Below are 17,377 nucleotides of genomic sequence, written 5' to 3'. Positions count from 1 at the left end.
ACAGGTGCATTATACAGTCTGCATGGGCTGCTCTGTTGAAGCTCTCATACTTTGGCGAACTAAAGCATTTAGTGACATAAAGTGATGTGAAGTGCGTTGTTATAAAAAGAAAAGAAACCAGTGCAGTTTGTTTTGCTGCAGCCACCATTGTTGTGCATGTGTGCATGGGAGAAGAGTAATGATTCATGTGGGGTTGCCAAAAAAAAGACTTATGAAACATCTTCTGCAGACATACATTAACTAAGAAGCAAAGGGAGAAAAGTCCTTAAAATGGACTTAATCTCAACCAATTCTGGATTGTCCGTAATCTGTATTCAATTGCATGGCCATTATGTGGCGACTCCACAGGATTTGTGTAAGTCTAAAGGGAAATTAGTCTTCCAAGTGTTGTCAATTAGAACGTGCCCAGTAGCTCCATCTTCATCATCCTTTGTCAAATATAATCAGTATCCCTTCTCTGCATGTGACCAAACCACCTCAAGCCCAGCTTTGCCTCCTGTCTTTTAGACTTCGCCACTGTCTCCAAGCCAGCAGACTCCACTCTTGCTCTTCCAAATATTGTCAGAGATTGACAGAGACAAAACAACCACTTGTTGAGATTATTGTCTGATTGTAGAGGGATGAGATGAGGACCAATATCCACAGTCCTTATTCTATGTGAAAAACACAGGGCGAGGTTTTGCCAGTGAGTGAATGCTGTCTAGTAGGGCTGTAACAATATCAAATCGAAATCGCGATACTCAGAGCCACGAACCTGTGTCGCGATGTGAGAAGGCAGAATCGCGAAACGCTCTTTCTAACTCCCAGTTATTTTTCCAGTCAGCCACATGATATGAGCTGTTAGTGCTACCAAACTTATTTTTATTAGGGGTGTCAAACTATCGCTTTAATTATGATTAATTAATTACAGTCATCATTAACGCGTTTTAATCGTTAATTTCTTCTTTACTGATGTCCCCGCTACCGTGGTCAGTGTCAGACGCAGCGACAAAAGCGTCATAAAACCATGTCTTACTTTAACAAACACAGACATGCTGCATACCCACAGAAAGGTCAGAAACTCAGCTAAAAGCTCATATAAACCATTCTTATGTTCACCAAACACGGTTAAAACACAGATGGATCAAACCCGCAGGAGCGAAAAAAACCCGTTCCAGCGCACACATTGAACAGCGGCACGTAGCGTCAGCGTGATTATGTAAACAGCGGAGAATTCACAGACTTTTATCACTCTACGAAAAAGATTCACTGATCCAGCCCCAAAATAAGAGCAACAACTGACTTTCAAGAAATACAAGCGGAAATGTTGTCTTACCTTTGCTGTTTATCAAAACAAGTTATTTCCACTGGAACAAAACTGCTTCTAATGAAGAACTACACTTCCCATCATGCTTTGGGGACAAATCCCAGTCTGATTGATCATTACTATGTATTTTTCAACAGTATTATTTTGTTACAGAAAAGAGAGAAATCTTTGGTTATTTATTTATTTATGTTCAAATCTGTCCACAGTGTTCCAAAATATTGTTATTAAATGTTACATTAAGTTGCTTAAATGTTGTTTAAATAAAATGTTTTTTAAATTTAAAAATAATTGTGGAATCTATCGAATCATGGGTCAAAAATCGTGATAAGAATCGAGTCGTGAGTTTGTGTATCGTTACAGCCCTACTGTCTAGTGTAACACAAAGAAGAGGGTTCTCTTCAAATCAGACTAGAATTCTGCAAAAAAAATACTCAAATAATTCTGTTGATACTGTATTTGTTTCACTTATAGAGACTGAATGAAGAGAAAGACTTACAGCAACATTTAGCTCATTTCTTTCTGTTCTCTGCTGGTTTTATGTATATCCCCACATACTTTAAATTAGCAGACAAATTGTGCTTCCTTTTCTTTGTTAAGCACATTGAATGACCCCTTGTTACGACCAGGCCTAGGGGAAAAACCTGATCACAACAAGAATAAAGAGACTCCGAATTTCCAACTCACAAGAAACCACCAGCAGCACATCACACAAACCATTTTACAGGTTTATTAACACCAGGCACAAAATGTCTGCTGGCAGTCTGGCTGTGAGCGGTTTTAGGAAGTCCACTGCAGCTGGGATGTTCAGGCCTCTTATTCGATTTCCTCCTGGGCAGGACCAATCAGCTCCCAGGATCCACCTAGACTCATTCACTCAATCACGCACACCTGCAACCTATCTCACTCACATGCAGACACTCACGACCCTGGGGTCGTAACATCTCTATGTTATACTGTGATTTACAAATAAATGTCGCCTTGCCTTCCAGTATACTGGAGAACATAGCTCTGCAATCTAGATAAAAAACATGTGATCACGATGTTTCTGTTTCTGATAAGTGTTTTGGTTTGGACACAGGCTTCACACTGGCCAGCTTGCTGAAGAGCCAGTCGGCGTTCCATCAGTTCCTGGTGAAGAACCTGTCCTTGTCCAACGCCACCTCCAGCTTACTGCTCAACATTCCAATCAACGTCAAAGAGGTTTGTCGCTCAATCTGTCAGCAATACTCATTTCACTGTGCTAAATAAGTACTTTAACATGACAGTCGAGAAAACTAAACTATCATATTATTGTGTTAGTCTGACTGAAACTGAAAGGGAGACAGATTCTTTGCTCTGTCCACGTCTTTTTACTTGTCCTTTCCAGCAACTGAGGCATGCGGTGTAACTGACTGGATGACTGACCAAGGATTGGTAAGACAGGAGGGACAAAAGAGAGACAACAACACAAGCACCTTATATTATAGGATGACTTTACTTTGACTTTATTGTCACTAAGGGAAAATTCTTTTTCACAGTATTGGTACTTAACTATAGTCGTAACTATATATAGAGGTATATTCAGGAACATGTACAGTATATCTTATATAGTGTAAAAAAAAAAAAAGCCATCAGACAAAAAACAACTGGGTTAGATGTTATTGTTTTTATGGACATTTAAGTGAGAGGGTGATTGTTGAGGTCCTGGGTTGTTACAGTAGGGTTGTGCAATTGTAAAATATTGATTTGGTGATATATTGTCATCTCTCCTTGTGCAAATATCGATATTACACAGTAAACAGTCCCTGCCAACTCCTTCATCTGTTTTACTGTTGATCGCAGTAGGCTTCTGGAGTTATGATGCTGACAGGCTTTTTTCATAGTGGACATTTTGACAGGTGTTACTAAGCTGCTAAGTACTGAAAGCACTGTGTGAAATACAGGGGGTCTGGGGGGTCAGACCCCCCTGATTAACACTCGAGACCCCCTGAAAGCCTCAAAGGCAAAATTTGAGGGGGGTCTAAACTAGGGCTGGACGATAAATTGAATTTTATTCATGATTTTGGCTTCTCACGATCATAGAAACATTATAATCGAAGAAAAACCATTAATGCACTGCATGGCGCGGCGTGTATGTAAATTCCTATGCTTGAAAAACACCTTGAATGCACCCGTGTTACGTGCAGCTGCGGCAAGCGTGTGACGTGTGTGGTTTTTTTTCCATATATTTTGGAAACTCGAGATCTTGACTTTCCAAAAAATTATATACATTTTTTTTTTCCCAAAAAATTTTTTTTCATATTTTTCTTGGAAAGCCGAGGTCTCGCTAAAAAAATTTTTTTTCAAAAATGATTTTTTTCATATATTTTGGGAAACTCGAGATTTAAAAAAAAAAATTGTCGGGGGCTCCGTAATTTCTGGCTGTTCTTTAAATTATATTTAAAATTGAGTTTTGTGGTTCAATAAATACTCAAGTTTTGAAATCAATGAATATCGTGTCTATCAATCATGATTTCAATATCAGTCAAAAATAATATTTTTGCCATAATCATCCAGCCCGAGTTTAAACATGTTACAGTGTCATTGAAAAACATGTTTTTTTCCTTAAAAGATCTTTTTAATTCCAGTTTTACATATGATCTACATACATAATACACTTTGCATGCTTTCTTATCCTTTATAACCAGACAAAATGTAAATTATTATTATTATTTGTAATTTTGTATTTTTAATGTTTTAATGAATTGCTTTCCAAATAGCGCTGTGGAAAAGGCCCACACAAGCCCACATCTGACAGGGAAAATAGCCAATACTGCAGCGTGGCACCTGGGGAGGTGAAACAGTATTGTGCAACAAATGGGAGATGGGACCCCCCCGATTATTAATGGGTATTTCGCACACTGACTGAAAGGCTCCTTTTATGGAAGCCATTTTGATGGTCCGCAGTAGGAAATGCACAGGTATAAATTATCAAATGAATGTTGACGGGGTAGGATGACAACATGAAGAGAACAGAGCTGTTGTTAATCTGATCAGTAACACCTATGCTTCTCCCACTGAAGCATGTTGAAATGTTCGCTGTGAAAAAGTATTTGTTGAAAACAATGTAAATATTGAAAGGTTTTTGACAACTAGACGGTTGACTTATCATTCCTTATACATCCATCCATCCATTATCTACCACTTTATCCTCCACCAGAGGGTCGCAGGGGTTCTGTGCCTATCTCAGCTGACATAGGGCGATAGGCGGGGTACACCCTGGACAGCTCGCCAGTCCATCACAGGGCCACACATAGAGACAAACAACCATTCCCTCACACTCTCACACCTACAGTCTGCATGTTTTTGGACTGTGGGAGGAAGCCGGAGAACCCAGAGAAAACCCCCACACACACACACACGGGTAGAACATACAAACTCCTTGCAGAAAGGCCCAGAAAGGTCTTCTTGCTGCAAAGGCGATAACACTAACCACTGCACCAACTGTGGGTCTCCATTCCTTATACAGTGTGTTATAATCTGGTAAGTATATCATGTCCGTGTGTGGGTCCTGTAGGTGCACAGACTTGTCTTTGGTACGACTCTTCAAGCTGTTGGAGGAACTCAGATTTGGCTTCAGGCGGCAAAAGACAGCAGACAAAAACCTGGAGACAAAGTTCTTCATCTGGAAGTAAGTTCACACCCACATGCACACACACAGCCTGCTAACCGGGATCAAACTGTTAGCCTGATAACATTGTCCTGAAACTCTGGTTTCAATAACTTCAGAGGACATTACATTAACTTACATTAATTTCCTACTCCAACCTTAACTACAATCACTACAGGCCTAACCCCAATGTCAAAATAACCCAAACCTCATCCTAACCTTTCAACATTTGTTTTGTATTGAATTTAATCATTACATAACCATAATAGAATTTTCATTTTGAAAGTGTTTTTGATGTGTCACAGTGAAAGAAAAACTATTTGATGTGAAAAGGATGGAGAGAAATAATGATTTATTACTTGATAAAGTGCTAGGCCACATAAAATTGATTAGGAGTTTGAGACCCCTGGGGTAGGAAGTAACTTATTACACTTCCTGAGTTAATTATCAACACTGAATGAATTCAAGACCATAGCCGTATCCCAAATATAGGGCTGCGGTCGACGGAGTGTAACGAGTAAATAACTAAATCCTGTTTTGTCATAATATTTAAAAACATTTAAACAAAAAACTCTCATTGTCTTTAAAATGTTCATATCATACGGATCACTGACAGTAGCGCTGTTTCCGAGACGCCACATGGCCAAGCTTTGCTGTGTTCGTACACGGCTGTGAAGTCACTCTGGGAAATAAGATTTGTCTCAGCTTTTTATGGCATTTAGGAATATTTTTCAAATATGAAAAAATATATAGAATATATCTATAAAAGCCCGTGTGTCCATGTCTCGAGGTGTCCTCTGGACACTTTTACAGGCGTCTCTTTTACTTTTGAGGTCAATGGGAAAATTGCTTTTTTGGCCCCATGGGATTTTTTCTTGCAGTACCCACAGTGGCCACCAAGACAAAATTGTCTTCAAGGTAGAGGGGGCGGCGATATCCCACAATTCTTTGAGCGCCAGCAACAAATCTTTTCCAATACAACAAGGCGGACATGTTGCGGCTGGGAGCAGAGAGTTCGTTTTGGAAAAAAATTCTTACAAATCAATCAAACAATACAAATTAAACGTTTCTTCTGTTTTAAAAGTCGTATCGCTATTTATGTAATTAATAAGCACAAGTCACAAGACTGACCGCCGCATTTGCTGTTCGCTGTCCGCAAGCACCGTGAAACGGTAGTTTCAATCACAGCGTAAATTTCAAACTTTTGTTAAACTTTCAAGTTAAACTTGACTTAACATAGATGTGGCCGTTTTATATAATGCTTATTTCGCCACGTACAGTAATTGTAGTTGGTGGCATGAAAGAAACGTTAATCATTTTATTTTGTAATAAAACTATGCTCAATTTATTTGTCTCAGAGGTGAGCTCACCTCTTCACTCTGGTAAAGGCATAAATATTGCATTTGTCATTCCTAAAAGATAAGCGTAATGTTATGCCTCACATGATAATTTTAAATCTGAAAGGGGGCAATTAAGGTTCCACTCCAGTATTAACAGAGCTGTGTTATTGTTCAAGTGTTAGGGTAGATCACGCTAAATACTTGACACCTGTAGAGGATGTTTTTTTTTCTTTCAGAAATGTATTTATTTAATTATTTATTTTAACAACAAAAAACTGCATACATATTTTCTGGATGTGTTCCAGTAGTGAAATAGAAATACTTATCCTCTATTGTCGTTATAGCATTGATAAAACAACAAATCTAATGGTGGCCTAAGACTTCTGCACATTACTGTATATATGTATGAAAATATAAAACACAAAACAAGCACTATTAAAATGATAACATTTACATTGAATAAAAATATAAATGCCTTGGTTGAGAAGGTCCAGAAGCACAACCAGGGCTTCTCTGCTTAGCCTGAAATCCTGAAATCTGGCCATTCAAATTATCAAATTAAATGTATTTATATAGCACCTTTCATACATGTAAGAATGTAGCACAAAGTGCTTTACATTAAGAAAATGAAACAAACCCCTTAAACATCCCCACTCCCCGCACCATCATGTAACACACACAGACACACACATGCTACACCGACACATACCCCCCCCCCCCCCCCACAATAAAAAATAAAATGGAATATGGCTGAGCACCAACCTATGGGAAGAAGAACACCAAGAGTCGTCCACCCTGACCCAGACAGCCCCCAAGACAGGACCCCCGCAGGCAGGCCAGACAGAACTACCGGAGTGGAGGGCCCCCATGTGGAGAACAATGGAGCTGGAAACTAAGAGAAAATAAATTTAAATAAAAAATTTAATTACTAAAAGAAATGAAAAGACCTCCTAAAACAACATAAATGAATGTTAAACCCGTAAAAGCAGCATAAGTAAATGAATAATAAAACCTAAAAGAGAAAATTAAAAACATAAGTGAGTAATACTAAAAGAGTAAAAGGGGACTTCGTTAAAAGCTAAATTAAAAAGGTGAGTCTTGAGCCTGCGTTTAACCCATTAAGGCCTGAAGCGCCTGGAAAAAATGTCTATAAAACCTGAGCTTCAATGGCTACTAAATGACTAATTTTTCAGCCTCTGTAGCAGATATAGGAACACAATTCAAAAAGTATTTGAGAGCTTACACCTGTGGCTTTCCTGTGAAATTGTGTTTATTTAGATACAAAAATGTAAAAGTAAAGTGAATAACTATTTTCAATTAAAAAAAAAGTAAGAAAATAAAGTAAAATATGGCTCAGAGTCGGAAAGAATGTTTTTCACAAACCTGAATATTTAAAAGCATTTCGTTTTGCTAAAGGTTTATCTCTCTTGCCTTCAGGACTAATAATTATAACCTCTGTTTTGTCCTGGTATGAGCTGTAAGAAGCCATCCATGACTATAGCCCAATTTATACTCCTGCGTAAAGTGCTCTGCGTAGGCTACGCAGAGTCCTCTGCGTCGACGCAGAACCTGTTGTAGAGTCTCTGCGTCATCTACGGCTGCACAGAATATTTTTTAAGTGTCCGTCACTCCGTCAAGGGACAACGGAGACGGCAAGAGCTGCGATTGGTCCTCAGGACAGGCCGAGCGAAGCTGCTCTGTGCCGGCTCACAGTGAGCACCGATCGTCCACAGAGGGCGGAGCTGAACACCGCTGACTTCGTCGCTGCCGAACTATAAATACGTCATATCTTAACACACACAGCACATGTTTAGACTCTAAATGGCCAATTTCTCGCCTCAAATTATCTTAAAACTGCGTTCCGGGACACAGAAAAGTGACAAACGGCCGCTGTTTCAACAACAACAGTCTTTCTCCCTCGGACGCCATTGCTCACTGTAGCCAAAAGCACAGCAACATTGCGCAGCGACCCCTACTGATCGGGCGGGAAATTGCAGCGCCTATCCGTCACCACGACGCAGAAGTATAAAGGCTCGAGTGGTCTACGTGGTGACGCAGACGGATAACGCATTACGCAGTCGGAGAAGTATAATGTGGCCTTATGGCCTCAGCTGTGTCTGAATAGTATTGCGAGTTTTAGCGTTTCTTCCAGACATTTTATGCAGTCCAAAGTAAAACTTCTCAACAAAATATACCGCGGAGTAAGACAAAGACTGAATATGTGACCAAAAAGCACACATCAATTAGGAGGAGCAGGAGCTTCAAGACACACGTCCTACTCCATTAAAGCTCAGCAGCGCCCCCCACACAGTCATTTTAAACTTCTTGAAAGATCCTGAGGGTTATGGAACAAAAAAGTCAAGTGGTAGACCCAAAAATTGATTGGCTGTCCATCAAGACATGGGAAGATCCTCAGCCCAAATTAAGCTGCCATCTGCAGTCCCATGACTTTTAGACGGCATCTACGAAAGAATGGTTTTAAGAACATAAAAACGTCTTCAAAGGCCTTGTTCCTTTGGAGTTTGCATGAGCGCACCAAACATGGGACATTGAAAGGTGGATGAAAGTTTTATTCTCTGATGAGAAAAAATGTTACCTTGACAGTCCTGATGGCTTCCAACGTTACTGGCATGACAAGGAGATCCCACCTGAGATGTGTTCTAAACGGCACAGTGGTGAGGGTGCCATCATGATCTGGGGCTTTTTCCTTCAATGGAACAATGGAGCTTCAGTTTGTGCAGAGGTTTCAAACTACAGCTGGCTATGTGGATATGTTGCAGGGGGCATCTCTCATGACTGAAGGCCATCGTCGCCTGGCAAAGGACTTCTTCCATAGAAATAACATCACTATTTTGAACCATCCTACATGTTCCCCTGATCTAAATCAATTGAGAACACTTGTTGGATGGCAAGAGAAGTTTACAAAAATGGACACCACACCAGTTCCAGACAGTGGATTACCCACGTGAAGCAATATTCCCACTAGCCTCCTCGAAACACGAGCATCAAGCATGCCAAAAAAAGCTTTTTTTTGCCTTTGCCATCAGGAGGTCATGACAGTGTGGATACCTGACAGAAAATGGCACTGAATGCACATTTTTGCAAAGATTAAAGATATAGGCTTTTAAAGGCTGAAACCTTTTATCAGCTGATGAACAGCCTATTTCAGTTTAATGTTTATTTGCAATGAATTGCTTACTCAATTTTTGTCTCATTCCCATTTCTTCTTTTTGCATTTTGAAGCACTACTTAGAACCTTCTTAAGATCCAACATTGCAAAATGTAAATTCTTGCAATTTTTCAATTGGTCTTAAAATGTTGATCAGGAGTTTATGTAGGAAGATATTTTATTTAAATTGTGTATTTTTTATTCTACGCTTGTTCGGTGCCTTTTTAAATTATGTTGAATGTATTAGTATTATTACTGGTATTATAATTAATAAATCCTTTAGTAACGTTCCTCTCTAAGTTTGTTCATCACCCTTTAGTGCTCAGCATGAGTTTGACATAATTAATATGTCAGTAAACATAGTCTTTAATCATGACCAGTTAGTGTGAGATACTTTTATCATACAATCAAAGGTCTCATGGAGCTTCTTCAATAAATGATTGGTATTCCATTACTAAATGGCAAGTTGCCAACAATTTCACCTTTTCAATTGTCTTGATTATTTGCTCTTCTCACAGTAAACTGATTCTCTTTGGTTTTTGGACTAAACAAAACATTTATGAGCTTAAATTCTCAAAAAAAGGAAAAAGATGACTTTGTTTTCAAGTTTTCCATGCTTTTCATTTTTTTTATGTGTATTTGTAAAATGATAATATTATTCTGCCTGTATTAAATGTATAGTTTGAAGCCACTGTTGAATTTGACTGTACATTTCATACATGTGAAGCCCCTGAAGTTTTATTATACCTTTGAATCAGAACATCCAAAATTACATTAAATACAGATTTTACTTAATATATTTGTCTTTCCCAAGTAGTAAATTATAAGAAATATATTTACCTCACTACCAACAAACAACATACATAAACTGGTTCAGTATACTCACGGTACAAAACTATGTCTGTATATTCTTGTCAGTACAACAAAAAGCAAAACACAATAAAAGTGTTGTTTTTTGTTCCATGTGTCTTCTACAGGGAATCCTCCCGACTGGGGCCATGCTGGAGAGACTCACCTGTGGGGATAATGGAGCCTCCGAGCTCAGTAACATCCTCCTGGTGTCTGCGAAGCAGCAGCCGGCGCTGCAGGTCTACCGTAGTGCATTGTGCAGCGGACGGGAGGGTCAACGGTCAGAGCGCTTCAGACAGCTGAGCATCGAGCTGAGAGAACAGATCAACATGCAGAACGTCGCACAAAAGGTACGGATGAAACACTAGTGCAACATCAGCAGCTGTTACCTGCTACTTTAAAGTAACGCAATGTAGGATCCCCCTGCAGTTGGTAGACGGTATTTTCAGTCATAAATGTCATAATCGCCAATCGACATTAGTTAGATAGACAACTTCAATGACGTGCCGCTGTAAGCTAAACACGGGAGCTAAGTGATGACGCGCACACAAACACATGTAGTTCTTAGTGCTGTCAAGCGATTAAAAAAATTGTGCTATTAATTAATTATGATCTGTAATTAATTAATCTGATTAATCTCATTTTTAATCTCACCTAAAAATTGCTGAGAAATTTAAATTCATTACTACATTATTGTGGCCGATCAAAAGAGTGATATATAACAAAAAAGTGGCTTTATAAAGTAATTTATTGTTTTGACAAAGCCATTTACATTCTGCTGTGTTATTGTCAAACTCTAAATCATTAGAAAATACAAATAAAAATCAGGTCCATATAATGTGCTGTAAATAAACATGAAAAAACAGTAAGCAGTAAGAATTTATGAGCAATACAACACTGAACTTGATTTTTGTGCTTCAGATAATAAAAAAATAAAAAAATCAGACCCATCAATCACAGTGCTGTAAGTCAGCACGTATGACGATGATTTGTGCGGACAGAGCAATCTAATGTCGTTCTGTAATGATCAATCAGACCGGGATTTGTCCCTAAAGCATGCTGGGAAGTGTAGTTCTTCATTAGAAGCGGTTTTGTTCTGGTAGAAATAACTTGTTTTGATAAACAGCAAAGGTAAGACAACATTTCTGCTTGTATTTCTTGAAAGTCAGTTGTTGTTTTGCTCTTATTTTGGGGCTGGATCCTTGAATCTTGGTCGTAGAGTGATACAAATGGTACCACCAATCATGTTGTCTTTGCATGAAATGCAAACACAACTAAACATTCATTAGATTCCTGTTGCCCGGAGGACAACAGGAAGGTTAACTTTTATTTTTCTCAGTTACTTTTTGAACTGGTTGAGACTGCCCACTGATGGCTTAAAAACAGGTTGAAAAAATGTCCCCTAAATGTGGTATGGACATGGACTTTTCTTAATCTGTGTTTCTGTAAGTTCACCAGCACATAGAGGTGCAAAACTTAATAAGTACTTAAAATACTCGTTTCATAGGCTGCTTTTTTTCTTTCTTTTAAAGTAGTATTTGAGTTAGTATTTGATTGGTTCTTTCAAAAATAAAGGTAGCAGTGAGCTGTATTATTTTATCAGTTTGTCAGAAAAAACGTGTGCAAACTGGATTGCACACGCAGATTAGCGTTGATGCTGATCTACTAACAGGGCGCAACGAGGAGCGCATCCCTCAGACGGGCAAAATAGCACCCGCAACCCATTTAGCGTTTCTTGCCTTAATGCATATGCAATATGGGGCGTTTACACGCTATTTTGCGTGTGATGGGAGGAGAAAATGTAAATGTGTTATTTTAGCACGCGCAAAGTGATTTATCAAACCTGAAACTGATTGCGGTGTTTATTTTTGCGTCTATATTTAGCACGTTTGAAAGGCAGGTCTTAACTGGCACAGCGGTGCGCGGCGCGCACATGGCTGCGGTTATTTATAGTTATATATATTTGTAAATCAGGAAATTACGCTTTTCCAGAGCATGTTCAACTACGCGTTCACAGATGACGCACATTTATTTCTTATTTGGTATATCTGAATAAATTAAACATAGATATCCAGAGGAGAAATGCGTGTTTGTACTGGTATGGGCTTACCTTGGTCTGCAGTTTGTGGTTCAAGGAGGGGTCGTACCTATGTTCCCCGGTTAAGACCGGAGGAACGGCGAACCCCGCTTTACCTTAACGGGTCCAGCTCTAACCTGGTCTACTCTCGGTGCACGGCGAAGCGCAGGTGGCACAGTGCGCACACGTCACCAAAACCTCACACTTGTAATTTCTGTTCTGGGTGTGGCTCATTTTGCTTGGAGTGGACATGCAAAATGGTGGGATGCTTTAGGCTACATGTTCTACATGACAGTCGCTTTCAACATTCCTTACTTTTGTGCCCAGTACACAAACAGCCAAAGCACACCCCATTTTCTTTCAAAACCAACATTTTTTCACTGGTTGCCTTACTTGCCAATAGACAACACAGATCCAGAGAATGTCCAGCTCTACAGAACAGACAAACCTTCACAACAGGAGAACGGTCTTGGTGGCAAAGCTACTTCCCTTTGCCTTAGAAGTAGGCCGGAAACTTGGTTGTCTTAAGGCCACATTATACTTCTCCAACTGCGTAATGCGTTATCCGACTGTGTAACCACGGAGACCCCTCGAGCCTTCATACTTCTGCGTCGTGGTGACGGATAGGCGCTGCAATTTCCCGCCCGATCAGTAGAGGTCACTGCGCAAGGTTGTTGTGCTTTTGGCTACAGTGAACAATGGCGTCCGAGAGAGAAAGAGAGAGAAAGACTGTTGTTGTTGAAACAGTGGCCGTTTCTCACTTTTCTGTGTCACGGAACGCAGTTTTAAGATAATTTGAGGCGAGAAATTGGCCATTTAGAGTCTAAACGTGTTTGTGTATTAAGATATGATGTATTTATAGTTTGACAGCGACGTTGTCGGCGGTGATCAGCTCCGCCTCTGTGGACGCTCGGTGCGCACTGTGAGCACAGCTTCGCTCGGCCTGTCCTGAGGACCAATCGCAGCTCTTGTCGTCTCCATTGTCCCTTGACGGAGTGACGGACACTTTAGAAATAATTATTTCGTGCAGTCGGAGACGACGCAGAGGCTCTGCGACAGGCTCTGCGTAACCTACGTAGAGCACTTTACGCAGGAGTATAAATTGGGCTTTACGCTTTCTCTCGTCACAGCTGGAGAGTCCTGCAAAGAGTGAGACTTGCAATTTTAACCTGCTTTTCAATCACAATGTCACAAAATGTAGCCCTACGATGAAACCTTTCCTGTAAATCACCTGCCACATCTCTCCATTTGTCTCTGAGTTTGTAAGGCAACTTCTTAATTACGGTCTGCATGGTGGCAGCAGAATCCAGCTCACGTGAGGACTCCATTCCTCCCAATGCATTGCAGCACTGTCGCAGTAAGAAACTGTAAGCCTGCAGAGCCTTAATCAGATCTTATTGATGGAAAAGTTTATCCATATAAGCAGTGGCAATTTTCAATGAATTGCCAAAATATACTTGCAGCAAAGATTTAGCCTTGGCATATCCAGTGGTATGTGGCAAATGCTGACAACTCCTGACCATTTCTCGAGGATGCCCTCTAGTGTACTGTTAAAGGAAGTACAGGCAATCTTTGACACTGCGAGTATTCTCCTCAATACATTGAAAACCTGATATTGCAGTGGGTCACCATCAAAAATCTGAACTCCCCTTGGAAGGAGAAAGTGAGCCTGCTGCTCGACAAGAAAGGATGTCATTTCATTTAAGACAGCCACAAGATGGCGCTGTTCATTGCTGCCTTGTGTTGAGGATAAAAGATGATCTGCCTGAGAATTAGACCAAGTTTGGAGAGTCTGTGTATCACTGTGTTTTATCTGTGGTGCGTGTGAAGGCTTCAATAATGTAACTGGAGCATGTGGCACTGTATTTTTTTGCCCTTGGCTTTGCGCCCAATAACTGTGGAGGCCACTAGTCATCTGCTGAGATGTACTGAGATGACTGTTTACCATTTGCAGACACGAAGATGTCTGCATCAACATTTAAGGTTCCAGCCTTCTTTTGCTCTCTATCTAAGTAGGAATTCATTCCAGCAGATTGGCTACTCGCAGCCCTCGACACACGTGAACCATCATAGGCCTTTAATACACTTATTTTAAAGCGGACCTAGACCGGAAGTTCCTATTAACGCTGTTTTTTGGTGTGTATCTGGGTCATTACCTTTATTATGAAGCCCTGAAGGTTCTAAACAAACAGTTAAGCCACTGCTGAGAACGCTGTGTTTTATTGTAATCTCGGGGCTCAACGAGATCTCTGAAAATCCCGTAATAGTTGCGTAAGCAGCGGTTCTCCTGAACAGCCGATCGTCCTGCTCCGGGCACTAGTCCGGGCACATCCGGTTGCGTACATTGAACCGCAGAAGAAGAATAACGTCCGTTGTGGAGGTGTTTCACGAGCGACAGAGTCTCCTGACTCTGGGTCTGACTCCGGGTCAAAGTCATAAAAGGGACTGTGGCGGGGAGTCGTGAAGAAGCTATTTTTAAACACTGTTAAAACAATGTTTTGATATTGAGGAGCAGTGCATCCACCGTTCCAGAGGGGGGTTCTGAGAGCGGGTGTGCTGAATAGTACTGGCCAATCACAAGCCTCTGTCTTCTGGGGGTGAAAGTTCACTCAGAAACATCGCGGCTGACGAACTGCGTCAGAAATGAGGATTTCAATCGGCTCGTTTACAGCAACTAGGAGGTTTTTGTAAGGTTTTTGAGTGAAGGAGAACGGACATTCCATCTGTATTTACTTGTTCAGTATTTTGTTTAACTTGCACGCTTTCACCTTTTCGACGAACTCTGCATTCTCTTCCTGCAACGCTGCAAACCATGCATTCTGCCTCTCTTGTTCCTCCAGAGGAAGCAGTGGAATCACATAATTATGAAGCCGACCTGCATCTTCAAACAGCTCAGAAAAAAACTTAAAAGTTGAGATTCAACATTTAAAATGTTACCACCTGTTTGCATTAGCTCTTTAATAATTCTAACAACACTTTTGATTTCGTTCACTTTTTTTTCCTTTGAGGTTGAAGCTTTTCAATTGTATTTATCAGTGCTTTAGCTGTTCATTTTGTTTGTCTTTTTTCACTCTTAGCACTGACATCAGAACATGACTTTGATTTATTATTTTTCAATAACGAATTAACACAAATTACAATTAAGTCACCCTTTTACACAGATATCAGTTCTTGAAAATATCACTCCAACAGGTTCATGTGATCAACCAAAAGGCAAATGTGGGTCAGACTGATTCCCCCTAACTGCCTATTAAAAACCAACTAAACTCAACCCTAGTCTTCAGTGCATACTAGCGGTGGGTAATTATGTACCTGTATACCGATAGTCCTGAAACAGACATAGACGGCCTGAAACAAGAATTACGGCGGTTTTCCCCAGCCCAATGCTCCAGCCACTTGATGCACAAAAATTACAAAACGGCTACAAAATAAAAAAAACAATACAGCCACCTTATGTAGCAGTACTGCTGAGCCTAACCGGGGAATATTTAATTAATGAGACCCAAACCTGTGTGTGAAATTGTGGCAGATTCATACCTCATATCAATTGACAGGACAAAATCATGAATGAATAAGACGTAGTAGTGGTCTGTGCGTCAGCGTCACTCTGCACGCTCCGCTCGTTCCACTTCCTTGATGAAACGCTTCCAAACAATTCAAGCTTCAAATAAAACTTTTGTTGACTAATGTAGCGGCCAATCGACATTAGATTACTTCGATGACGAGCAGCTGTAGGCTAAACACGGGAGCTAAGTGATGACGCGCACACGAACGCATGTAGTTCTCTATTGTTCTACCACTCTTTTATTATACAGCGCTGCACAATCGACCCCATAACGCTCTCATTGAACTCATGCTATTAACAAAAGAGGGAAATAATACATAGAACACTGAAATACACATTGACGTGGTCAACAAAAGATTTAGCTCCACCGTGCTCACCCTATGTCATGACTGACAACCAGTGAACTGGGGACAACAATCCTTTATTGCCACATACTCCCGGTAGTGACAGAACCATCACCAATATACCGATCCCAAGTGTGCACCAATTCCAGCATCAATCAACAGAGAATGAATATACACAACTTACATGTATGGCTCCTACACTTTGTCCTCGTTGATTTCCCTGAGTGTTTGCACTTGGTCGCACCTCCCTCTTTCCTTCTGAAGTCCTTGGTTTTCCCATGTTCTCTGTCAGTGCGTTATATGTCTTCCTGCAATTTGATTACCCAGTGTTTATGCCAAGAATTATATCCTCCACGTTCTAATGTTTTGAGTTTTGCGATTGTTTAGTTTTTGCGTTTTTGATCTTGCCATGTGCATTTATTTTTGTTACTGAAGTTTTTGTTGCATTTTTATATTACCTTTTGTTCGTGATATTGACATTTATTTTTATTTATTTATTTTACGTATCTGTCTCCTCTCGTGCATTTGGATCCGCGCCCTGTCGTGTACACCCTGACATTTTTCCTTATGTTTATTGATTTTACTCATCTGCTGTGATGTTGGGGAGGGAAAAACATATATATATACATATATATATATATGTTATTAGGGCTGTCAAAATTAACGCGTTAACCCAGGATGATTAATTTGTGAAATTAACGCATTCATTTTTTTAACGCATTAACGCACTTTCTCACTTTCATCGCGCTACGGGTAGACGTGCAGTTTATGAACAGGCAAGGCAGGCAACTGATTGGCACCCAGAGCCGATAGGGGGACACCCGACACCTGGAGCCTAAATGCATGAGTGAGCAGCCGCATCAGGGACATTTATATCCTCCACTTTTTGAAATAATAAAACAATGTTCAATGTTGAAATGCGCTCATAGCTGTGGACCACTGGTGCAAGAAACATAGGCTAATAGTAGAGAAGAAAAAAACTGTTATTGAATTACACATTTATGAGTTTATAGTACTACACATAAAAAACCCATCAACAACCCTGTGCCAGTCACGCAGGCCACATGGGCTGGAGGGGGACATCTTCTCCGCTATAGCC

The 17,377-nt window shown here is 40.3% G+C and overlaps 2 protein-coding genes across 2 annotated transcripts in view; both read left to right on the top strand.

Annotated features, from left to right (window-relative positions):
* Positions 1-6,298, top strand: part of LOC310924645 (ATP-binding cassette sub-family A member 2-like) — a gene marked incomplete at both ends in the record, with an annotated part of 53,689 nt that extends 47,391 nt beyond the window's left edge. Inside the window, 3 exons of the mRNA XM_083886433.1 lie at positions 2,385-2,506; positions 4,842-4,955; positions 6,293-6,298. Of these exons, the coding sequence (XP_083742559.1) occupies positions 2,385-2,506; positions 4,842-4,955; positions 6,293-6,298 (242 nt within the window). The remainder of the gene's footprint in view (positions 1-2,384; positions 2,507-4,841; positions 4,956-6,292) is intronic.
* Positions 6,299-10,426: 4,128 nt separating this feature from the next.
* The window catches only part of abca2 (ATP-binding cassette, sub-family A (ABC1), member 2), a gene marked incomplete at its 3' end in the record, with an annotated part of 113,561 nt that continues 106,610 nt past the window's right edge, over positions 10,427-17,377 (top strand). The window contains exon 1 of the mRNA XM_083886181.1: positions 10,427-10,642. Coding sequence (XP_083742307.1) covers positions 10,442-10,642 — 201 coding nt within the window. The 5' untranslated portion in view covers positions 10,427-10,441. The remainder of the gene's footprint in view (positions 10,643-17,377) is intronic.

This window comes from Microchirus variegatus, assembly GCF_963457635.1.
Source record: "Microchirus variegatus genome assembly, chromosome: 3".
NCBI lineage: Eukaryota > Metazoa > Chordata > Actinopteri > Pleuronectiformes > Soleidae > Microchirus > Microchirus variegatus.
Note: the sequence above shows the minus strand (reverse complement) of the source record. Positions and strands in the feature narration are given on the sequence as shown.